The sequence below is a fragment of the Anomaloglossus baeobatrachus genome, chromosome 1 (assembly GCF_048569485.1).
Source record: "Anomaloglossus baeobatrachus isolate aAnoBae1 chromosome 1, aAnoBae1.hap1, whole genome shotgun sequence".
Classification (NCBI taxonomy): domain Eukaryota; kingdom Metazoa; phylum Chordata; class Amphibia; order Anura; family Aromobatidae; genus Anomaloglossus; species Anomaloglossus baeobatrachus.
In genome coordinates, this window is record NC_134353.1 from 257,131,219 (window position 1) to 257,157,759 (window position 26,541).

Sequence of the window (26,541 nt, forward strand, 5' to 3'; positions counted from 1 at the left end):
GATAAAAAAAAAAAAAATGTTACATTTATGGTGAAGAATCAACAAGTGGGACACAATTGTGAAGATGAACGATATTTATTGCTTATTTTAAACTTTTGTAAAAAATAATAAACTGAAAATTGTGGCGTGCAATATTATTCAGAAGGCGTATCATAATCATACCACTGCAAATCTACTAAGACCCCGCCGTCCATCCAAACTTTCATCTCAAACAAGGAGAAAACTGATCAGAGATACAGCTAAGAGGCCCATGATCACTCTGGATGAACTGCAGAGATCTACAGCTGAGGTGAGAGAGTTTATCCATAGGACAACAATCAGTCTTAGGGGTGCTTCACACACAGCGAGCTCGCTGCCGAGATCGCTGCTGAGTCACGCTTTTTGTGACGCAGCAGTGACCTCATTAGCGATCTCGCTGTGTGTGACACTGAGCAGCGATCTGGCCCCTGCTGCGAGATCGCTGCTCGTTACACACAGCCCTGGTTCGTTTTCTTCAAAGCCGCTCTCCTGCTGTGACACACAGATCGCTGTGTGTGACAGCAAGAGAGCGACAAATGAAGCGAGCAGGGAGCAGGAGCCGGCGTCTGACAGCTGAGGTAAGCTGTATCCAAGATAAACATCGGGTAACCAAGGTGGTTACCCGATATTTACCTTAGTTACCAGCATCTGCAGCTCTCACGCTGCCTGTGCTGCCGGCTCCGGCTCTCTGCACATGTAGCTGCTGTACACATCGGGTTAATTAACCCGATGTGTACAGCAGCTAGGAGAGCAAGGAGCCAGCGCTAAGCAGTGTGCGCGGCTCCCTGCTCTCTGCACATGTAGCTGCATTACACATCGGGTTAATTAACCCAATGTGTACTGTAGCTATGGTAGGAGAGCAAGGAGCCAGCGCTCAGTGTGCGCGGCTCCCTGCTCCCTGCACACACAGCTGTGCGCTGGTAACTAATGTAAACATCGGGTAACCATACCCGATGTTTACCTTAGTTACCAGTCTCCGCAGCTTCCAGACGGCAGCTCCGTGCAAGCGCAGCGTCGCTTGCACGTCGCTGCTGGCTGGGGGCTGTTCACTGGTCGCTGGTGAGATCTGCCTGTTTGACAGCTCACCAGCGACCATGTAGCGATGCAGCAGCGATCCTGACCAGGTCAGATCGCTGGTCGGATCGCTGCTGCATCGCTAAGTGTGAAGGTACCCTTACACTGCACAAATCTGGTGGCAAGGAGAAAGCCATTTCTCAAAGATATCCATAAAAAGTGTTGTTTAAAGTTTGCCACAAGACGCCTGGGAGACACCAAACATGTGGAAGAAGGTGCTCTTGTCAGATGAAACCAAAATCAAACTTTTTGGGCGCAATGCCAAATGATATGTTTGGCGTAAAAGCAACACAGCTCATTACTCTGAACACACCATTCCCACTGTCAAACATGGTGGTGGCAGCATCATGGTTTGGGTCTGCTTTTTTTCAGCAGGGACAGGGAATATGGTTAAAATTGATGGGAAGATGGATGGAGACAAATACAGGCCCACTCTTGAAGAAAACCTGTTGGAGTCTGCAAAAGACCTGAGGATGGGACGGAGATTTATCTTCCAACAAGACAATGATCCCAAACATAAAGCAAAATTTACAATGGAATGGTTCACAAATAAACGTATCCAGGTGTTAGAATGGCCAAGTCATAGTCCAGACCTGAATCCAATCGAGAATCTGTGGAAAGAGCTGAAAACTGCTGTTCACAAACGCTCTCCATCCAACCTCACTCAGCTCGAGCTGTTTGCAAAGGAAGAATGGGCAAGAATTTCCGTCTCTCGATGTGCAAAACTGATACACACATACCCCAAGCAACTTGCAGCTGTAATTGCAGCAAAAGGTGGCACTACAAAGTATTAACTTATAGGGGTCGAATAATATTGCACGCCCCAATTTTCAGTTATTTATTTTTTACAAAAATTTAAAATAAGCAATACATTTCGTTCAACCTCACAATTGTGTCCCACTTGTTGATTCTTCACCATAACATTAACATTTTTATCTTTATGTTTGAAGCCTGAAATGTGGGAAAAGGTTGAAAAATTCAAGGGAGCCGAATACTTTCGCAAGGCACTGTATATATGCGCTTGCATTTTGAGTTGAACCTTTCAGTGATATCATTTTTCTTTTAACATATTTTTTTACCTTTCTTTTTAGTCTTTGTATCTCAGTATGATGGAAAAAACCAGCATTTTTGATGTTTGTTTTATTTTTTTCTCTCCTGAGTTCACTTCAAAGGTTAAATAATGTGATAGTTTTAAAGTGTTGATTGTTCCAGTCGCAGCGATACAAATTATTTATAAATGGATGCCTTCTGTGTTTGGTAGGGTACTGGAATAACAGGTACTTGGATTACATTTCATTATTTACTTATTTATTCGTCATGCTTCTTTTATAAAGGAAATGTATGGGGCAAAGATAAACCAAAATGATGCTTTGACGTAGTAGTGGATTTCTTGCAAAAGTTATTTATTTTACCGCTTATCCTGTTTTTCAGGAATTATTTTTGCGAAATATGGTCCTATATGGAGACAGCAGAGAAGATTTTCCCATTCTACTTTAAGGCACTTTGGCCTTGGGAAACTGAGCCTTGAACCCATAATTATTGAAGAGTTCAAATACGTGAAGGCAGAAATGATGAAGTTTGGTAATAAAGGCTTTAGCCCCTTTCAGATCGTCAATAATGCAGTTTCCAATGTCATCTGTTCCATAAGTTTCGGCAAGCGCTTTGACTATGAGGACAAGGAATTCAAGACCATGCTGGCAATGATGTCCCGCGGACTAGAAATCAGTGTAAACAGTGAAGCCATCCTCAGCAACCTTTGCTCTTGGATGTACTATCTTCCATTTGGACCATTCAGAGAGCTAAGGCAAATTGTTATAGACATCACAGCCTTTCTAAAAAGGATCATAGAGGAGCATAAGCTTTCCCTAGACCCTGAGAATCCCAGAGACTTTATTGACATGTACCTCCTTCATATAGATGAGGAGCAGAGAGCTCAACTGGAGAGCAGCTTCGACACGGAGTACTTGTTCTATATTATTGGTGATCTCTTCATTGCAGGAACAGATACCACTACGAACACGCTTCTTTGGTCTCTTTTGTACATGTGTCTTCACCCTAATGTCCAAGGTAAAGTATGGAGCTATTATGAATTAAAGAGAAATACAACCTCATCACAGATATGTAAAGAGAATTTAACAATAGGCTTATGCTTCCCCATCTGAGAGCAGCATAAAGTACTGATAGAAACCATGATTTCAGTACTGTATCACTTATTGGGCTTCTTGCTATAATTTGCTAAAACACTATTTTTCCTGCTGCAGCTCTGCTAGTCCTCTGTGACAAGCTCATGTAAGGGCCCTGATGTTCCCTGCTATCCACCCCCAAACAGTATCCACAGCTGATGACAGTCAACAGACACGGTATCGAGGATAACAGTTGCTTTAATACAGCAGGAACAAAGAAAATCAACACGGAATATATGTTTCACAGTCTTTTGTGGGTAGGCCACGGCAAATACAACTTGGAGTTGAATGCTGAAGTGCAATTAGGGTTCTGGAGTTTTAAGAGCACGATTTGTTTCAGATGTAAAACTGGTATGCTTTTAGAAGCAGGTTCAGAGTCTTTTGAGCTTAGAGTGTAGATATGATAATAAGATTGTACAGACCTGGAGTCCTGGGGTTACTTTCACTGCTAGTTCAGACACATGCAGTACTTGTAAGCAAATGTAGAAAGTTGCCCAGAGCGCTACGGGGACCAGACGGCTGGTGCGTGGACAATGGCATGCAAGCCACTAATATTGCAGTGGGGCGGGAGACCCTCAAACTTCCCCAATCCGTGTGCAGTAGGGTCTTGTATATACTCAGTATGCCCTACTGTCTGAAGAGATGCACAGTGTATATCTGGCCAGTGAGGATTCAGGATAGGAAGCCTTCAGCATATTGGCTGTAGAAGTCAGGAAATGATGAAATTCTAGGCCTCGGGCCTAGTAGGAGTCTTGTGGTGAAGAGAAACTCCACATAATGTCTTCCCTCAGAGGAGACTCCGCCAGAACTAGAACATTCCAGTTCTTTTTAGACAGAGGCTGGAGAATAGCTCCACCTATTGAGCCATGTGACCAAGAACTGGCCAATAGGATAACACCCAATGCACACTTCAGATTCTTACAGGTTTGACCAGTAGATGGTGATAGAACACAACAAATGAGAAATGCTTTAGGCTAGGTTCACATTTTCGTTGTTTTAAATCCGTCAGCGACGGATCAGTAGTTTTTTAGATGTCGACTGACGCAACAGGAATCCTGTGAAAAAACTGATCCGTCGCGTCCGTTACATCCGCTGTGCGTCCCTTTTTTGACGGATCAGTCATAATCCGTTTGTGTTTGGGACAGCCCAGTGGGTGAGCCAAACATGCTGGGCATGCTCAGTAGAGCATGACGGAATCCAGCGCTAGATTCCATCGTAAGACGAATTACGTCGAAATCCAGCACCATAGACAAACATTACAAGCTTGATGGATTGCGACGGATTCCTGTGCGGTGCGTTAATTTTGACGGCCCGAAAAACATTACATTCTGCGTTTTTTCTGCCCGGCGGTCAGTCCAAAAACGACTGACCGCGGCGCAGCGAATTCAACGCAAGGTAATCAGTCACAATCCGCCACTAATACAAGTCTATGGGACACAACGGAATCCGCTAAACGGATTGCGTTATTTACCAGGGCCGCGGATTGTGACTGATACAATTTAACGGAAATGTGAACCTAGCCTTACTTATAACATATAACATAATATTACATATAAGTGAATGTACTTAAAGAAACAGACACAATCTGGACCGGGCCACTACACTCACGTATGTAGTTCTTTATATTCATAGGCTCTTTCTAACCCCGCCCCCACCACTGATTGGCAGCTTTTTGTTTATACTGTGCAATCAACTCCAGGAGGTGGGTCTACCTGAAGACTGCACAGCTCACCATTGAGAGGACTAGCAGAGCTGCAGTAGATAAGTGTTGTATCAAAACTTTAGCAAATGACAGCATTAGAATCAGGGTCTTTGTCAATTCCTTATGCTCCTCTCACATGGGGAATATAAATTAAGGGACAGATTTATTTTAACAATCTTATTGTCATGGGTTACACATTAAAGTATAAAAGATTCCTAGGTAAAATGAATAGAAATCTAATGTGCACCTCTGCCCAATAAGAAGCATTTGACCCACCCCACCTAACACATTGTCCTGTTAGGGGCATTCCCTCCGGCCTTGTATCCAGACTTTCCTATTCCATTTTGAACACCTTTCAGAATGAAGGATCGGCCTACTTACAAGCTACATAAATAATAGATAATAGAATCATAAATCTAGCTAAATGAGCAAATCATTATGTATATCAGGTGTGTACCGGTTTATTAAAGTCTGTTACCTGCGTCTGGCAGTGCTAGCTGATGATATCTAATAGCAGTTTACAAAGGCACAAAGTACACAGCGCTTCCATGTCACTATCTCACCTGTGACCTTAGGAGCAGGTCACATAACTGATAACGAGGAACAGAGAATCTAATGTTATTAATGTTACTCTATGGAGAGCAAAGTATAACCATTTTAGCTGTATTTACTAGTCAGGGCTGAAGATTTGTGACATGGATTACAGAAATGAAAAGTTTTATAACTTTCTAATAGACTTTCCAATAAGGGTACCGTCACACTTTAGTGACGCTCTAGCGATCCCACCAGCGATCTGACCTGGTCCGGATCGCTGGTGTGTCGCTATATGGTCGCTGGTGAGCTGTCAATCAGGCAGATCTCACCAGCAACCAGTGACCAGCCCCCAGCCAGCAGCGACGCGTGGAAGCGATGCTGCGCTTGGTAACTAAGGTAAATATCGGGTAACCAAGCAAAGCACTTCCCTTGGTTACCCAATATTTACCTTGGTTACCAGCGCACACCGCTTAGTGCTGGCTCCCTGCACTCCTAGCCAGAGTACACATCGGGTTAATAAGCAAACTGCTTTGCTTATTTACCCGATGTGTACTCTGCCTACGTGTGCAGGGAGCCAGCGCTGGCAGCCTGAGAGTGCCGGACGCTAGTACCCAAGGTAAATATCGGGTAACCAACCTGAGCGCTTCTCTTTGTTACCCGATATTTACCTTGGTTACAGCTTACCACAGGCTGCCAGACGTCGGCTCCCTGCACATTCAGATCGTTGCTCTCTCGCTGTCAAACACAGCGATATGTGCTTCACAGCAGGAGCGCAACGTCCAACAAATGAACCAGCACTGTGTGTAACGAGCAGCGATTTCACAGCAGGGGCCAGATCGCTGCTCAGTGTCACACACAGCGAGATCGCTAATGAGGTCACTGCTGCATCACAAAAACTGTGACTCAGCAGCGATCTCGCTAGCGATCTCGCTATGTGAGAAGTACCCCTAAGTGTCTTACTAACCAGAGGGTGGATGTCCTGGACACTAGTCCTGCTCTCTACTGACATGTAGATCCAGATATGCTCAGTGAGGATTGTACTTTGTGTCACTGCTGATGTGTTTAGCCCCTAGATTGGAAACAAAGCTAGTAAACTGTTATGATGCCCAAACACATAATATTAATGATGGATGAACATATAAAGTCTCCAGGAATGGTATGCCATCTAAGGCGTATTCGATGATTAGCCTAAGTGGAGGGTGGAGTTATCGTGAATTTTGAGTATTAGCGAAGCCTTTATTCTCTGGGAGAATAGCAGCTCCCAGAGATGTCCGACGACGTTTTATTTCCATCTCATTAAAAAACATGTTAGGCTGAAACAAGCATGCATATGGAATCTGAGAGCAAGGACTGTCGGGCGAACGAGTGTGTACCTGACTGTTATTCATGGTTTAAGCTGAAAATATTTCAATTGCTAAAGGGACTCTGTCAGCACGATATGACTGTTCAAACCAAGCACAGGCGCTCTGCGCATCATGGCGTGGCCAAACCTTTAAAGGGGTTTTCCCCACATACAAAGTTTATGTTAATCACCAGATCTTGGAATAATAATAATTTCCACAATTGGATGTGTTTAAAAAAATGTTCCTCTGGGGAGATAATTTTATATATATATGTCCCTGCTATGCACTGTGTAGTGGCCGTGTCTGACCGTACAGGGACATGGTCTGATCATACCACATCTCATTAGCAGGGGAGGACACAGAAGAGAGACTACAGACATTACAGCAGGGGATTATAGATGATTCTTTTTGTGAGGTAAAACGTTTCCCTGCCTGTTGTTAAAAAAGAATTATTTGCGATCACGTGCTGTAATGACTGTATACTTCTTTATGTCCTTCCCTGCCCAGGAACTGTGGTATGATCAGACCATGTCCCTGTACAGTCAGACACGGCCATTATACAGAACATAGCAGAGACACATATAGAAGATTATCTCAGCACAGGAACATTTTTTTTTTTTTTTAAAAAACATCCAATTGTGGAACTTATTATTATTCCAAAATCTTTTGATTAAGCATCTCATGATGAGTATTTTGTGCCTTTATTATGTTGCTGATTTTCTGCATAATTCCTGCAGCTATTAGGTAACTTGCATTTTATTTACATACTTGATCGTATTTTTGACTTTGGGGTTTTTGGGTCTTTTTGTATGTTATATAGTATATTAAATAAAGCTGCATTGTTTTTGTTCCTTTCTGGTATTTGGCTTTGACAAGAATTTATCTATAAAGTCATGTGTGGATTACTTGCGATGTTAGTGTGTTTCCATTATAGAAACACTAAAACACATATACATACACTATTTCTCAGTGTCCCGTCATGTTATATCTGTAGTGTACTATTATATGAAACCACAATCCTTCTCTTTCCTTTTCCTATTTAGAGAAAGTCCAAGCAGAAATTGACTCGGTTATAGGACGTGAGCGACCTCCATCCCTGACTGACAAGATTCAGATGCCATTTACAGAGGCCACTATTATGGAGGTGCAGAGAATGACCGTGGTTGTGCCCCTCTCAGTACCACACATGGCTTCTGAAAGTACAGGTAAGCAACAGCATACAGAAGCGAAGGTGCTGTGTATTGTGAACACCTTAGGGCACATTCAGATATGTGCACATCGGTCCGAGCACGGACTGACATAGGTCTCTTAACTCAAGCGTATCGATGAGGCTGTGATGCTCGACTCAAGAGAGCCATGTCCAGTCCGTACATTCCGGTATGTGTATGGACATCCGAATGAGATGCATTATTTGGCTGCCAAACTAATCACTGACCTGATTTCAGGGCTGGTCCTGCTATCCACGTATCTCCCCGTCACCAATACAATAGGCGAACTCCTGCATTGTAGATTGTGTTGCAGTAATGACTGCCAATGGAAATCCGTTCCACTCATCAGTCGGGTTGTTGCAGATGAATGGGACAGTTATAGAACTTTCTGCAACAAAGTCGTCAGCATGTGAATTCACCCGTAGGTCACATTCCCACATAGTGTAATCGCTGCCCTTTTTACCCGCCGCGGTCAACAAGCAATGTGGACATCATTTCATGAAAACTCACACCGAATGTGTGCTTCTTAACTCCTTAAGATGACTGATGTCCAAAGGAAAAGAAAAGCCAAGTTTTCACCATCCAAAATATATATTTTTCATATATATATATATATATATATATATATATATATATATATACCGTATTTTTCGCTTTATAAGACGCACCTGATTATAAGACGCACCCCCAAATTTGGTGAAGGAAAAGAGAATTTTTTTTTTTTAATGTTAAATGGGGTACATCTTATAATGCCAGTGTCCTTCTAACAAATCATATAGGGTATATGTCCCTCATAGCCCCCCATCCTAAAATTAGCCCCCTTAATCTGGATATGGCCCCCTTATATTGAATATAGCCCCCTTGTGATGGCACACGTTCCCCTGTGCTGCCTATGGTCCCCTATGGATTGCACACGTTCCCGTGTTAGATAACGCCCCCATGCTGCTGCCCATGGCCCCTATAGATCGCACAAGTCCCCCTGTGTTAGATATCGCCCCCATAGTGCTGCCCATGGCCCCTATAGATCGCACAAGTCCCCCTGTGTTAGATATCACCCCCATAGTGCTGCCCATGGCTCCTATATAGATCGCACAAGTCCTCCTGTTATATATCGCCCCCATAGTGCTGCCCATGGTCCCTATAGATCGCACAAGTCCCCCTGTGTTAGATATCGCCCCCATAGTGCTGCCCATGGCCCCTATATAGATCGTACAAGTCCCCCTGTGTTAGATATCTCCCCCATAGTGCTGCCCATGGTCCCTATAGATCGCACAAGTCCCCCTGTGTTAGATATCGCCCCCATAGTGCTGCCCATGGCCCCTATATAGATCGCACAAGTCCCCCTGTGTTAGATATCTCCCCCATAGTGCTGCCCATGGCCCCTATATAGATCGCACAAGTCCCCCTGTGTTAGATATCGCCCCCATAGTGCTGCCCATGGCCCCTATATAGATCGCACAAGTCCCCCTGTGTCAGATATCGCCCCCATAGTGCTGCCCATGGCCCCTATAGATCGCACAAGTCCCCCTGTGTCAGATATGGCCCCTAGGCTACTGCCCAAAGTAAAATAAAACCCTCTTTCCTTACCTCCTCCAGCGCTGAGCTCCCTCCTGTCTCCCTCCGTGCTTCTGTTCTTCCACTTCCTGGTTCTCAGTGCGGTCATGTGATCGGCACAGCAGGCTGAGCTCTCTGCCTGCCTGATCACAGTGGAAGCAGGGACACAGGGAGAAACGCTGCAGGGGTAAGTAAAGCTTTTTTATTTTAGAATGAGCAGCAGCCTGGGGGCCAAATCTAACACAGGGGTGGGCATGTGCGATCACACTGGGACGCAGGCTCATATAATATGCACCGCTGCCCCAGCCCCTCACTGCGTGCGATTTCAGCACCATTGGAGATGGACAGCGGCTGTGCATATTATATGAGCGGGTGCAGGAGATCAAAGGCTGCAGCCCGCAGCGTTCCCCTGTGCTCCAGAGCTGCTGCCCCCACCTCCCCTGGACGCTGCAGTGTACATATATATATACACACACCCCCCCCCCCCGTATATTCGGCTTATAAGACGCACCCCCTACTTTCCCCCAAAATTTGGGGGAACAAAAGTGCGTCTTATAAAGCGAAAAATACGGTATATATATATATAAACACAGTACAGACCAAAAGGTTGGACACACCTTCTCATTCAAACAGTTTTCTTTATTTTCAGGACTCTGAAAATTGTAGATTCACATTGAAGGCATCAAAACTATGAATACTTAAAGTGTGAAGCAACTGAAAATATGTCTTATATTCTAGGTTCTTTAAAGTAGCCACCTTTTGCTTTGATTACTGCTTTGTACACTCTTGGCATTCTCTTGATGAGCTTCAAGAGGTAGTCACCGGAAATGGTCTTCCAACAGTCTTGAAGGCGTTCCCAGAGATGCTTAGCACTTGTTGGCCCTTTTGCCTTCACTCTGCGGTCCAGCTCACCCCAAACCATCTCGATTGGGTTCAGGTCTGGTGACTGTGGAGACCAGGTCATTTGGCGTAGCACCCCATCACTCTCCTTAGTTAAATAGCCCTTACACAGCCTGGAGGTGTGTTTGGGGTCATTGTCCTGTTGAAAATGACGCAAACCGGATGGAATAGCACGCCGCTGCAAGATGCTGTGGTAGGCATGCTGGTTCTGCATGCCTTCAATTTTGAATAAATCCCCAACAGGATCACCAGCAAAGCACCCCCACACCATCACACCTCCTCCTCCATGCTTCACGGTGGGAACCAGCCATGTAGAGTCCATCCGTTCACCTTTTCTACAAGGACATGGTGGTTGGATCAAATTTTGTTTAAATGCAGATTGCACATTTTCTGTTAATACAATAAACCTCATTTCAATCCAGAAATATTACTGAGTCCATCAGTTATTAGATATATGAAACTGAAATAGTTGTTGCAAAAACCCAAATTGTTATAAAGAAAAAGGTTAACATTAATAGGGGTGCGCAAACTTTTTCATATGACTGTATATGTGTATAATATAAAAACTACTTATTTATGCTATTAAAACTAGTGCATTGTTTTCCATTCCCATAAAAGACGTATATTAAATTAGAAAAGTATAAATTAGTTTATCCGAAGAGTGTTAGGAAGTAAATTATATGGGAACGAACTATAGAAAGGATAGAAAATTAAATGTCCAGGGGCTAATATTCCATTTTTTTATATTGCCTCCACTTTTAATCTCTCATAGTGTGCACTGCAGACATGTCATTAAAGTGATCTATTTACCTGTGGATAACTGTACATGAGACCGTTATCCCCATTCCTATATGGCTCAGTTTGATCAGTCTGAACTATGTTAGTTCAGTTATTGAAAATCCATTAATACCTTAGTTATATGTTTAGATATAATTTACATCCTAACACTATTTACATCCTAAGACGGGCGTTACACGAGACGATATATCGTGCGATATGTCTGCGGGGTCACGTCGTAAGTGACGGACATCCGACATCGTTTGATATATCGTAGCGTGTGACAGCTACGAGCAACAGTGAACATTCAAAAATACTCACCTTATCGTTGCTCGTTGACATGTCGCTCATTTTCAAAAAGTCATTTCTTCTTCTCTGCGCCGGTTATTCATCGTACCCGGGGCAGCACACATTGGTCCGTGTGACACCCCGGGAACGATGAACACAGCTTACCTGCGTCCCGCCGACAATGCGGAAGGAAGTAGGCAAGCGGTATGTTTACGTCCCGCTGATCTCCGCCCCTCCGCTTCTATTGGCCGGCCTCTGTGTGATGTCGCTGTGACGCCGAACGTCGTATCGTGTGACGCCCGCATAACACAATTCAGATAAACTCACTTATCCTTTTCTTATTTAAAGGAGTTGTCTGACATAAACTCCAAAATAAATTTTACGCTAATCTGTGCTGTATTGTCATAAAAAACACCCTAAATTATTTTTTTTATTTTCTAACTTTTGTTCCTCTTGAATTATCCCTTTATTCTTTGCAGCTCTTTCTTGACATGCAGCTCAACCAAACATGACATCTTCCTGTGCCAAACCTCACAGTCAATGTCCAGCCCTGCCCTCTGCACACACATTCCCTGTCAATAGTCTGCCCCAGCACTTGACAGATAAATGAATGCTATGTAATGAAGACTATATATAGCCCCTAATGTGAGTCTATAGGATATGTACACATATACTCACACACATATATACTCATACATCTAAAGTTATATAATATATATAATCCCCCCCTCATGGACTCGGTCTCCCCAGCACCCCCCTCCCCCCGCTCTCTCTCACCCGTGCACTGTCTTCTCTCCCCCTGCACTCTCTTCTCTGCCGCCTCCCCACGCTCTCTCACTCGTGCACTGTATTCTCTCCCCCTGCACTCTCTTCTCTGCCGCCCCCCCCATCCCCTCGCTCTGTCTCTCACCCGTGCATTGTCTTATCTCTCCCTGCACTCTCTTCTCTGCCCCCCCAGCACTGTCCGCTCTGTCTCTCACCCGTGCACTGTCTTCTCTGCCCCCCGCTCTGTCTCTCACTTGTGCACTCTGTTCTCTGCCCCTCGCTCTGTCTCTCACCCGTGCACTCTGTTCTCTGCCCTCCGCTCTGTCTCTCACCCCTGCACTCTCTTCTCTGTCCCCCGCTCTGTCTCTCACCCATGCACTCTGTTCTCTCCCCCTGCACTCTCTTCTCTGCCCTCCCCCCGCTCTGTCTCTCACCCATGCACTCTGTTCTCTCCCCCTGCACTCTGTTCTCTGCCCGCCCCCCCTCTCTCACGCATGCTTTATCTTCTCCTCCGTGCTGTGATGAGTGCAGCCTGCTTACATCTAGGTGATGCAGAGCTTAGTGCTGTTCGCTGGTGTCAGGTGATGTCTCTGCTCCTGGCTGTATTCAAAAGCCAGGAGCGCCGGAGGCTGCATTCATCACAGTGTGAGGAGAGAGACAGCGCACGGGGGAGTGGGGAAACAGTTACCGGGGCACCATACATCACATGATCTGTGGCAAACATCGCTGCCAGTGTCCTAGACAGAGAGGGCAGCCCTGTCCGAGGAAGAAGGGCTGACAGCAGGGCAGATAGGTAGTTGATATCTATTTGACATGGTTTTGGACCCCAGAAGTGCCGTGTGTGTCAGCTCACTATGTGATTGGTTGCAGTCAGATGCGCCCCCATCGTGAGTGACAGCATGTCTCACTGCTTTCAAACACGGATGCCCCGTGCCTCTCTCATAGTATAAAAATAAATATATAAAAATATTGGCGTAGGGTCCCCCCATATTATGATACCCAGCACAGATAAAACACACAGCTACAGGCTGCAGCCCCCAGCCGTGCGCCTATCTTGGCTGTGTTTTAAAATCAGAGGAACCAAATGCGGCTTTTTTTTTCTTTTTTAATTATTTGAATAAATAATTTAAAAAAACGGTATGTGGTCCCATACTTATTAGGCCCCCCCAGCCTAAAAATAGCTGCCTGCAGCTGCCAGGATTGCCACATCCATTAGATGCGACAGTCCCAGAACTTTACCCGGCTCTTCGCTATTGCCCTGGTGTGATGGGAATTGGGGTAATAAGGGATCAATAGCAGCTCACAGCTGCCACTAAGCCCTAAATTAGTGATGGGAAGGGTCTATGAGACCCCCTCATTACTAATCTGTAAGTGAAAAGAAATGAACACAAACACCAAAAAAATCCTTTATTTGATATACAAGACAAAAAAGCACCCAATTTCACCACTTAATTGACTAGCGATCAGCTGTAACGTCACTCAGGTGAGTTGCGGACATAACTGAAGGTTCCACAGTCCTCCACCTGTGACCACAGGTAACCTGACCTCAGGTTCATTGAGGTCCCCTGAGGTCAGGTTATCTGTGGTCACAGGTGGTGGATCATGGGAACCTCCAGGTTTGTCCGCAATTCACCTGAGTGACGTCCCCGCTGATTGCCGTTGCTCAGTCTCTGCTTGAAGCTCATAGTAGGCGGTCATGTTCTATGGTGCTCGCTGTGACTTCAGATGTAGCAGAGCTAGAATTGTCATGGGATTACGTCGGACCTGGGTGTTTTGATCCAGTGTCTCCTCTCTGCTTGCGATCGCCGTTTGTTCATCTATGGGTCGGTCCAGTCCCATGGGCATTACTGGTCTTGATCCAGCACTTCCTATCTTCTTGTGATCGCCGTCCTCCTTCCCTGCTTTGTGTGACTGACGTACCTTGTGTCATCCACACAATCCACCATTGTGCTCCTGCACAAGTGCATTTCTCTTTTCCTTGCTGAACAAAGAACAAAGTACTGCAATGTGCAGCTGCGGGGAAAGGTCACAGAATAGCCGCGCATGCACACTAGAATACATTATTCTACCCTCAGCGGGGCAGAGAGAAGTGTGCAGGAGCACAATGGAGGACTCGCTGTGGATGACGTAGGATGTGACATGAACATGAAGCAGGGAAGGAGGATAGTGATCGCAAACAGAGAGGAGGTGCCGGAATATGACCAGCGACGCCCATCGGACTAGACCCCGCAAATGAGTATAATAAAAGATGTTTTTTGTGTTATACAGATTGGCTTGGGGACTTTCCGTATATACAGTATTCTAGAAGGCTGTATATAATGGATGGTGGTGGCTGCAGGATATAGGGGACAAATCTGGTGACATGTTCCCTTTATTGTGGAGTTGCAGATTTTTTTGCACTAATATAATGCACTGAAAAATCCTGTTTCAAATCTCCACAAAAAGTTATTAAAAAAGCCCCAAAAATTAAAAAAAATCAATTGCTAGTAAATTGCTAGTGCTATGGACAACATTCAGAAAGTAGAGCGTTTCCACAAATGGGAACATGGCCATACAAATAAAGTGTTAACAATGAGCCTGTCTAGGCAGGCTTCTCTACAGGTTTGGCAGTGACAGAACTATGAAGAGCCGCAGATTTTATTTTCAGCAGTATTCTACCTAATGTGAAAACCAATTCAAGGCCATCTGGTGAAAGAACGCTCGTGCTCCACTAATATAATTGGTAATTGAAAGCAGAAGACTTAGCAGTGCTGGACATTTAGAAAAACAAATTATCAATTATTTTAAAAAGTTTTCAGAACTCCTCTCAGATTACCTTGTTATTTTTAGCTGTATTTCCTTAGTTGTTTATTTACCATATGGTCATAGAAATATATAAAAAATTCTATTGCGCCTCATTGATGCCTGAATAAAGACTCTTTGCTGTGTGTACGCAGGTTATGTAATAATTGTGCTTTTTATTTTCCCAGTCTTTCAGGGGTATAGTATCCCCAAGGGAAGTGTGGTTTTGGCAAATCTCTGGGCAGTACACAGGGATCCAAAGGTGTGGGAGAATCCGAATGTTTTCAACCCCAGCAGATTCCTGGATGAACATGGACAGATTCTGAAGAAAGAAGCTTTTATTCCATTTGGAATTGGTAAAAACACTATCATTTCAGTGACATGTATATGTATGGCTCAGTCCACACTACGTTTGTGCACGCTGTTGGGTGCATACGCTCAGGATGGATGCACAGGCAATGTAAAGAAGATTATTCCGCACAGTATGTTTCTTTGCAGTGGCCCTCCGTATAGGAAAACGCAGTCCGCAGCGCTTTCCTATATGGATAAACATATTATTGTACATGCATACTGGGCAAGTGGAGGCTGATAGAACACACTTTTCTCCTTTTGTCTGGGGAAAAGGGGCCTATAACAACATTACAGAATGTATTACGAAAAGCTCCCAACATATAGTGTTGTGTAAGTGCGGATGTGGCACGCCTTTCCTATTATGGACTTTATACCACTCACATGTAAATGACTTGAAGTTATGAAAAATGCAAAGTAGAGCAGTTCACACAATATCGAAACTCGGCAGCTACAGAGAAAACATAGCTCTCTGGGTTTCTCCCCGACCTCAATTGTTCGGAAGGCTTTACAGTGGAACCTTGGTTAACAAGAACAATCTGTTCTGGGAGTGTGCTTGTTAACCAAGTTACTCGTCTAGCAAAGCAAGATTAACCATAGGAAATCATTGCAATGGAGACAATTCTTTCCACATGTGCAGTGTCCCATCCTAGTCCCCTATTTCGCCATTCCGCACAAACACGCACACACACATATTATGCTCACCTTATCTTCCGTTTCCTCGCCGGCCTCCTGATTCTTGCAGTTCGCCGGTACAGGATGTGTATCGGGTAACCATCGCGACCGATAACCCGGAGCTTCCGCTGCCAGAACGCTGATGTCAAAGGCAAGAGCCGCTTGCCTCTGATTGGTCAGCGCGCTGCCTAAGGCGGGCTTTGCACACTACGACATCGCAGGTGCGATGTCGGTGGGGTCAAATCGAAAGTGACGCACATCCGGCGTCACTTGCGATGTCGTAGTGTGTAAATCCTAGATGATACGATGAACGAGCGCAAAATCGTCGTCATCGTATCATCGCTGCAGCCTCCGACATTTCCATAATGCCGGGGAAGCGACAGGTACGATGTAGTTCCTCGTTCCTGCGGCCGCACACATCGCTGTGTATGAAGCCGCAGGAGCGAGGAACTTCACCTTACCTGCCTCCCGGCTGCAATGAGAAGGACGGAGGTGGGCGGGATGTTTACATCCTGCTCATCTCCGCCCCTCCACTTCAATTGGCCGCCTGCCGTGTGACGTCACTGTGACGCCGCACGACCCGCCCCCTAAGGAAGGAGGCGGGTCGCCGGCCAGAGGGACGTCGCACGGCAGGTATGTGCGTGTAAAGCTTCCGTAGCGATAATAATCGCTACGGCAGCTTTCACTAGATATCGCACGTGCGACGGGGGCGGGACTATCGCTGCAGCATCGGTAACACATTGTTACCGATGTTGCAACGTGCAAAGCCCGCCTTAGAGTAGTGGCTGACAGCGGAAGTTACTCCCTCGTCGCGATGGTTACCCGATATACATCCTGTAGGGGCAAACTACAAGAACCGGGAGGCCGGCGATGGAACAGAAGGTAAGGTGAGCATAATATGTGTGTGTGCGTGCATGTTTGTGTGTGTTTGTGTGTGCTTGTGTGTAGTGCAAGAGCGGGTTAGAGCGCGGTGGAAGTACGGAACCGAAAGTGTGTGCGGTGAGTATTTTGCTCGTAAACGAAGTTACAAATTTACAGCAAGCTTTGCTTGTTAAGCGAAATACTCGCTAATTGGGTTACTCGTTAACCGAGGTTCCACTGTATTTCTGTTTCAGCCTTAGACCTCATTCACACTTCTTTGATTCTTTACGGAATGAAAATTGGTCCGAGTTTTATCAGTATTGTTTATTTTTTTTTACCAGAGTTGATGTTTCAGTTTTTACTATTAGAGTTTGGTAGAGGTTTAACAAGTTTCTCTATCTCTTCCTACATAACAGTCTATGAAAAACAGACAGCATTTAGATGGTATTCGAGTGCCGTCTGTTCTTATTTTTCTTTTTTTATGGATCCATAGACTTGCATTGCCAATTTTGATCTGAGATGCAGATCAATATCAGACATGTCTCTGAGTTTGCGCTGATCACCTAGTCTGTTGAAATTTCACGTACATGTGCACAGCCCAATTCACTGATATAGGTACGAGTGCTATGCTTGAAAAACACAGATATTACTTGTACACAAAAAAGGACTTTGAATAAGCCTCTAAGGACCACATTTTTATTTTAAATTTCTGCATTTCAAGAGTCATAACTTTATTTTTACCACCAGTGCAGGTGTATGAGGCTTTTTTTAAAGATATTTTTCAAGGGCGCTATTTTACATTGCATGTGGCTTATATATATCTAGGTTTGTTTGCGAACATTAGGAATCAAACAGCATAATGAAAACCAAGTGACTTACCAGATAGGTCAGTGATAAAGTTGTAGAAAGGAGTAAAGCAGGGTTAGATTAGAAACAAAGTAACTAAAGCTATGAACATCCCATGGATCCACAAATGGAAGGTGTATGGTACAACTGCAAACCTACTAAGACATGGCTGTCCAAACTAAAATGACATCGAAAGTAAGGAAAGCACTAATTAGAGATGCATCCAAAAGGCTCAAGGTCACTCTGGAGGAGCTGCAAAGATCCACAGGTCAGGTGAGAGAGTTAGCAAAAATTAGTTGTTTACTCCACAAATCTGGCCTTTATGGAAGAATGTCAAGCCAAAAGTCATTTTTGAAATCAAGCCATAAGAAGTACCATTTGGACTTTGCAAAAAGCAATGTAGGGGACACAGCTAGCATGTGGAAGAAGGTGCTCTGGTCAGATGAGATCAAAGTAGAACTTTTTGGGCTAAATGCAAAATGTTATATGTGGCTTAAAACTAACACTGCAAATGACCCTAAAAACACCATCCCCAATTAAACATGGTGGAAGTAGCATCAGGCTGAGGAGGTGCTTTTTTTTTCAGCAGTGACATGGAAGCTGTTTAGAGTTAATAGGAAGATAGATGGAGCAAAAATACAGGACAATACTGGAAGAAAACCTGTTAGTGGCTGCAAAAGACGAGACTGAGCTTTGGCTTACCGTCCATCAGGACAATGACCTTAAACAAAATGCTACAGCTACAATGAAATGGTTTAGATCAAGTAATATTCATGTGTTTGAGTGGCCCAGTCAAAGTCCAGACCTAAATTCTCTTTTGTGAGTTTTTTTTGTCACTTTTCAGTTTTGACTTTGATGATTTTTAGTAATGTTTTGCATCTAATTTAGAAAAATTACGCATGTGATTCATGAATTTTGAACAATGGGCAATTATTTTTTTTCTGTTTTTAACTGCTCTTGCTCTTGAGCACACACACAAAAAATACATTTTGTAAACTGTCACAATAAACTTTAAATTCAACTGGAGTTGAGTTGTGCCAGGGGTTGCCATTGATGAACCAATCTGAAACATCCACAATGACAGCAAAAAAACAGGAAACTAATTAAACAATAACTTAAAAAGGCACAAATAGTATACTGAATTTGTTGAAAATCACTAATTGAGAGGTTTTCATAAAGCTCTTATAGAGTACATGTGTGAGCGATTCTTACCAAGGGAGATCACTGCAGAAATTAGGACGGATTCATGTTGTTTCTCCTGGATCTGACAAGTTTCTTTAGATGAGATATTATGAAGGACCTCATACAAAAACAGAGAAGGATGGTTAATTATGTGCATTTAAAGGGAACCAAACATCAGGATTTTGGTATATAAGGTAAAGCCATTGCAGTACTGGCACTATCAGGCACAGGCTGTACATACCATTAGGGGGCAGCTCGGACGTTTAGGATGTGAAATCCAAGTATATGAAGTTTGAAAATTCATCCACTTTTTGATTGACAAGTGCACTTCTACACATAATATCCGGGTGGGTTATGCACATGATCCCCCCCCCCACCGCCTGTTCCTCCCTCTCTCTGGCTGTATGCAAATTTCTTTATTCAGAAACACGGCGTAGGAGTTGGATACTGCGCCTAGCGCTTATCTCCGGCGCCATGTTTTTGAAGCCCGCATTACCCAGTTTTGTGCCTGAGAGGGCAGTGCTTGCGCCCTCGCTTCTTTAGATCTCGTTATGACCGCGGGAGCGCGCGCGGTCACAACAGGACTGGAGAACAGCTGATCTTACCGATTAGCTGCAGCAGACGATATCGGGGGCGGGGCGTGAATCATGTGCATGACCCACCCAGATATTATCTGGAGAAGTGCACACGTCAATCAAAAAGTGGATGAATTTTCAAACTTCATATACTTGGATTTCACAGCCTAAACATCCGAGCTGCACTGGCTGCACCTTATATACCAAAATCCTGATGTTTGGTTCCCTTTAAAGATGAAGCAAAAAGATTCTAATCTGTAATTTCCCAAAGGAACCACCTAGTGGACTAATATGACCACCACCTTTTCGGGCATACTTCACTGTCCTAGACAGACCAAACACATAACTATGGTATATCCAGAATTTGTGTTGATATTACATTTATAGTGCCTTGCGAAAGTATTCAGCCCCCTTGAATTTTTCAAACTTTTCCCACATTTCAGGCTTCAAACATAAAGATACATTTTTAATGTTATGGTGAAGAATCAACAACAAGTGGGACACAATTGTGAAGTTGAACGAAATTTATTGCTTATTTTAAATTTTTGAAAAATATAAATAACTGAAAATTGGGGCATGCAATATTATTCGTCCCCTTTAAGTTAATACTTTGTAGCGCCACCTTTTGCTGTGATTACAGCTGCAAGGCACATGGGGTATGTCTCTATCAGTTTTGCTCATCGAGAGACTGAAATTCTTGCCATTCTTCCTTTGCCTCAAGCTGAGTGAGGTTGGATGGAGAGCGTTTGTGAACAGGAGTTTTCAGCTCTTTCCACAGATTCTCGATTGGAATAAGGTCTGGACTTTGACTTGGCCATTCTAACACCTGGATACATTTATTTTTGAACCATTCCATTATAGATTTTGCTTTATGTTTGGGATCATTGTCTTGTTGAAAGACAAATCTCTGTCCCAGTCTCAGGTCTTTGCAGACTCCAACAGGCTTTCTTCAAGAATCGTCTAGTATTTGGCTGCATCCATCCTCCCATTAATTTTAACCATCTTCCCTGTCCCTGCTGAAGCAAAGCAGGCCCTGCCACCACCATGTTTGACAGTGGGGATGGTGTGTTCAAGGTGATGAGCTGTGTTGCTTTTACACCAAACATATCGTTTGGCATTGTGCCCAAAAAGTTCGATTTTTGGATTCATCTGACCAGAGCACCTTCTTCAACATGTTTGGTGTGTCTCCCAGGTGGCTTGTGGCAAACTGTAAACGACACTTTTTATGGATATCTTTGAGAAATGGCTTTCTTCTTGCCACTCTTCCATAAAGGCCAGATTTGTGCAGTGTATGACTGATTGTTGTCCTATGGACAGACTCTCCCACCTCAGGTGTAGATCTCTGCAGTTCATCCAGAGTGATCATGGGCCTCTTGGCTGCATCTATGATCAGTCTTCTCCTTGTTTGACATGAAATTTTTGAGGGACAGCCGGGTCCTGGTAGATTTGCAGTGGTATGATACTCCTTCCATTTCAATATGATTGCTTGCACAGTGCATCTTGGGATGTTTAAAGTTTTGGAAATCTTTTTGCAACCAAATCCGGCTTTAAACTTCTCCACAACAGTATCACAGACCTGCCTGTTGTGTTTTTTGGTCTTCATGATGCTCTATGTGCTTTAAACAGAACACTGACACTATCACAGAGCAGGTGCATTTATACGGAGACTTGATTACACACAGGTGGATTATATTTATCATCATCAGTCATTTAAGACAACATTGGATCATTCAGAGATCCTCAATGAACTTCTGGAGTGAGTTTCCTGCACTGAAAGTAAAGGGGCCGAATTATTATTATTATTATTATTATTATTTATTTATAGAGCACCATTAATTCCATGGTGCTGTACATGAGAAGGGGGTTACATACAAAATACGTATACAAGTTACAGTAGACAGACTAGTACAGAGGGAAGAGGGCCCTACCCTTGCGGGCTTACATTCTATAGGATTATGGGGAGGAGACAATAGGTGGGGTGTAGGTCAGGCGGCAGCTCCGCACGGTGGTCGGGCGGCAGCTCCGCACGGTGGTCGGGCGGCAGCTCCGCACGGTGGTCGGGCGGCAGCTCCGCACGGTGGTCGGGCGGCAGCTCCGCACGGTGGTCGGGCGGCAGCTCCGCACGGTGGTCGGGCGGCAGCTCCGCACGGTGGTCGGGCGGCAGCGAGTTCATTGTAGATTGTAGGCATTTCGGAACAGGTGCGTTTTCAGGTTCCGTTTGAAGTTTGCAAGGGTAGGGGATAGTCTGACGTGTTGAGGCAGCGAGTTCCAGGAGACTGGGGATGCTCGGGAGAAGTCTTGGAGTCGGTTGTGTGAGGAGCGAATGAGAGAGGAGGAGAGGAGGAGATCTTGGGAGGACCGGAGGTGACGTGTTGGAGTGTAGTGGGAGAGTAGTTCGGAGATGTACGGAGGGGAAAGATTATGCACAGCTTTGTAGGTCAGTGTTAGAAGTTTGAATTGGATACGGTGGAAGATTGGAAGCCAGTGGAGGGACATGCAGAGAGGAGAAGCGGGGTGGTATTGAGGAGAGAGGTGGATAAGTCGGGCAGCAGAGTTAAGGATGGACTGGAGAGGGGCAAGCGTGTTGGCAGGGAGGCCACAGAGGAGGATGTTACAGTAGTCGAGGCGGGAGATTATGAGGGCATGCACTAGCATTTTAGTTGATTGCAAATTGAGGAAAGGGCGGATTCTGGAAATATTTTTGAGTTGAAGACGGCAGGAGGTGGTGAGGGATTGGATGTGTGGTATGAAGGATAAGGCAGAGTCAAAGGTCACTCCGAGGCAGCGAACTTTGGGTACTGGCGAGAGCGTGGTGTTATTTATTGTAATAGATAGATTAGGTGGAGAGTGTAGGTGAGACGGAGGAAAGATGATTAGTTCAGTTTTGGCCACATTGAGCTTTAGGAAGCGAGAGGAGAAGAAGGAGGAATTATATTGCACGCCCCAATTTTCAGTTTTTTATTTTTTACAAAAATTTAAAATAAGCAATAAATATCGTTCACCTTCACAATTGTGTCCCACTTGTTGATTATTCACCATAAAATTTAAATTTTTTTATCTTTATGTTTGAAGCCTAAAATGTGTAAAAGGTTGAAAAATTCAAGGAGGCCAAATACTTTCGCAAGGCACTGTACATAATTTCCCAGGCCTGAATACCCTGCCACTTGAACTCACCAAAATGATCCTGTCCCCCACTCCCAGATTTTCCTTGGATTACATTGATATCAAATTATTATCAATATGGCATGGAAATACTGTATTGTATTTCCATTCCCATGTGATGTCTCACGTATTGGCTTATTACTAAGGGCAGTTATCTTTACCTTTGATGTAGCATCTATTTGCTAACGGAGAAATACACAGTAACAGTTTGCTCTTTTGATCTTATATTCTTTTCTCTTTGTGGTCTTTAGGTCGACGGGTGTGTATGGGTGAACAGTTGGCCAAGATGGAACTATTCCTGATGTTCGTCAACCTGCTGCAGTCTTTCAGATTTTCGTTTGCTAATGAAACATTTCAACCGATGCTGGAGGGACGGTTTGGCTTGACCCTTGCGCCATACCCGTTTGATATCAAGATTGCTAAGAGATGATTTCTGAAGCTGGATCTGTGAATGGTTGAACTCAACATGATTATCCTAAGTTTGTTTGTTTTTTTTCTTTGAAAAGATTGGTCCAAAACATTTCAACAACAGTCAAAGGACAACATAAAGTGGTGGAAATAGAGCACTTCGTCCTTGCTTATACCGCGCTATATATGCTGTACAGAGAATATAGTGTTCTCCTTGGCCGACATACAGGTTGTGTATCCGTTCAGATGTATATAATGTGTATAATGGCACTTAACATTATAACACTTTGGCAACTTCCAGAACACACAGCACTTGAATGTTTTCACAGCACTTTACTTAGAGCAGTGTGCTCCATCTCCAGTCCTCAAGAGCCACCAACAGTGCATGTTTTCTGGTTTTCCTTAATATTGCAAAAGTGATAGTTTACTCACATACACAGGTGATAATTCCATACTAAGGAAATCCTGAAAACATGCACTGTTGGTGGCTTTTGAGGACTGGAGTTGAGGAACACTGCCTCAAAGACTGTAATGTCCTCCTCAATACTGTAAGAGCCTAGATTCTTAAGTAGTTTATTTTTTTTTTTTATACGATGGTAGCATAAGTCCCTGTTCAGACATTTATTGAACATAAGGGCAGGTGTTAGATTTAAACCCATTTTTGCCCACAATTTTCCCTATTACAGAGGTTGTTAAGGGGCCTTTGCTAAAGCACCATGTTTTTATTGCACTCTAGAAGTGCTATGTAGTTTCCCAGCCCAATCTGAACTGAGTACTTGGATATCTAATGACAGCTGAGCTACTGATCCAATGCCATGATACGAGAACCTCTGCTCATGAACGTTTGATCCATTTGATCGGCTTGATCACCCTTCAATCAGTGACTGAGAAACCCCTGAGCTATTAGCCCAAAGGATGTAAAAAGGAACCCAGAGGTTTTTTGTACAATTACCCTGTTGTAAGGGCACACTAAGGGTCCTTTTACACATAGAGCTAAATTTGTAAAAATGGGCTCAGCCTCATTTGTTGATTTTTAAGATTGCCATACTTTACTCAATTGTATGATATTTCAAGGAATAATCTGCCCAGGTTGAGGGCCTTAATTACAACCCAGGTCTCAGTCTAAAACATATAGTATAGTAAAATACTTTTCTATGCTAATAAGTTTGAAGAAACATGTAATGTTGTAATTCCATAATGGAGATACAAATATGTAATAAGAGAAAAATAATAAACAAATTGAGGAAAAAATGCAATGATTTATATAATAAAATGCTTGTTTGAGCAGTGATAAAATGAAAAAAATTGCACTTTTATGTATCACAACTGTGATAACTGAAAGAAATATTTCCATTTAATGTAAAACATGAAAAATTTTTTAAAAAATGTCATTGTTTTGCTATACTTGAGGTGTAAAAAAAAATATATAATGAATTACACCATAATTTCTATTTACCCCCAAACAGAGGCAAAAAATTATATTCTCTGACATAGCTTCATACATACTCAATGAAGAAAAAAAGAAAAAGACACACCGGATTATAAGATGCAAATTTAGAGATTAAAAAAAGGGTAAAAAAAAAAAAAAGGAGTCCATCTTATACTCTGGTGGGGTCACAGGAGGTAGGGGCAGTGTTGGAGTAGGGCGATGCGGTGGGGGCTGTGCTGGCAATGGTGAGGGCTGTGCTGGCTGTGTGGAGAAGCGTGGTGCGGTGGGTGTCCCAGATGCTCTGTCGGTGGTGTGGGCTTCAAAGAAATGGCGCCCAGAGTCAACGCATGCGCAGATTCAGCTCTCTGCTTAATGACAGGCCAAGATCTCATCTGTGTATGCGCCACCTTTGGGCGCCATTTTCCTGCTGGGAGATCAATGGGCCGGAGGTGGCTCATGCACAGATGCGATCATGAGTCGAGAACTCCATCTGCGCACGCGCCGACTCCGGCGCCATTATTTGAAGCCCGCACCACTGACAAAACATCTGGGACACCCGCCGCCAGCACAGCCACCACAGCGCCCATTCTCCACCTCTCGGTAAGCTACATTCGCATTATAAGACGCACCCCTCATTTTCTTTTTGGGAGGTAAAGTGTGTCTTATAATCCAAAAATACGGTATGTAAGTTATGGACGCAAAAATACAAAATAAACCCTTAGTCATTAAAACCCAAGCAGGGTTGATTATTAACAGGTAAATATTTGTCCTGTACCAGAAAGCTAACCCCATTAAATGGGAACCACCAGAGAAAAAACAAGGCAATGGTTAAAACTGGAATAAGATGTAAATCACTAAAATAATATGAATAAAATGTGGTCCTAATATATATGAATGCAAAGGATTGACCAAAATGACTGCTTGCCTTATCTGCTTCTGTTGCTGGTATTGCCCTGCCGCTTACACCTAATGTGTATACATGTACATGTGTATGAATGTTGATTTGCGTTTACAATGGCATTTCCTTTTGTAATATAACCAACAATGATAATAAATACAATTAAGAAAATATTGGGTGAGTTTGTATGTCTTCATAAAATATAGTATTCATTATTCCTAAAGTATTCCATGTGCTTACCTAATAATTATATTACATCACAACTTCATATTGTGTATATCTGACTGAAGGGCCATTAATCGATCTCTAGATGGAGTGCCCTATAATTTATGGATTTTGCATCAAATACATGGTATACTTTGCTCAATAACAGATCTATGAGGGCCGGACTTCAAGGCTATGTTCCCATGGTAAGTATTTGATGTTTCAGATTTTCTACAGCATTTCTGTACAGTGAGTGCTTTCAAAAAGTATTCATACCCCATGAATTATCCATATTTTTTCCCATGTTACCCTCACAAGCTTAAATGTATTTTATAGCCATTTTTTGTGATATAACAGCACAAAGCGGCAAGTATATGTGGTGTAAAGAAAATGATTCATGGTTTTATAAATATTTTAGAAATATAAATCTGAAAATTGTGACATGCATTTGTATGCAGCCCCCCTGTAGTCTGACACCCCTAAATAAAATCCTGAGTGATAAATTGCCGCTAGATGTCACCTAATTAGTAAATTGAGTCCACCTGGGTGTAATTTATTTTCAGAAATTTGTGAAGGCCTCAACAGTTTATTGAAAATATTAAAGATTAAACAGGATCATTAAAACTAAAGAACACACCAGACAAATCAGCGATAAAGTTGTGGAGAAGAGTAAAGCAGAGTCAGGCTATGGAAAAAAAAAAATAACCCAAGCCCTGAAAATCTCAGAGAGCACTATTCAATCCGTAATGCATCATGGAAGGAGTATAGCACAACTGTAAACCTACAAACACACATGGCCGTCCACCTAAACTCACATCCCAAGCAA

The 26,541-nt window shown here is 43.5% G+C and overlaps 1 protein-coding gene across 1 annotated transcript in view; it reads left to right on the plus strand.

Moving 5' to 3' along the window:
- The window catches only part of CYP2U1 (cytochrome P450 family 2 subfamily U member 1), a 61,108-nt gene extending 35,426 nt beyond the window's left edge, over positions 1 to 25,682 (plus strand). The window contains exons 2-5 of the mRNA XM_075349236.1: positions 2,524 to 3,159; positions 7,898 to 8,059; positions 15,316 to 15,483; positions 23,028 to 25,682. Of these exons, the coding sequence (XP_075205351.1) occupies positions 2,524 to 3,159; positions 7,898 to 8,059; positions 15,316 to 15,483; positions 23,028 to 23,206 (1,145 nt within the window). The 3' untranslated portion in view covers positions 23,207 to 25,682. The remainder of the gene's footprint in view (positions 1 to 2,523; positions 3,160 to 7,897; positions 8,060 to 15,315; positions 15,484 to 23,027) is intronic.
- Positions 25,683 to 26,541: the final 859 nt, after the last annotated feature.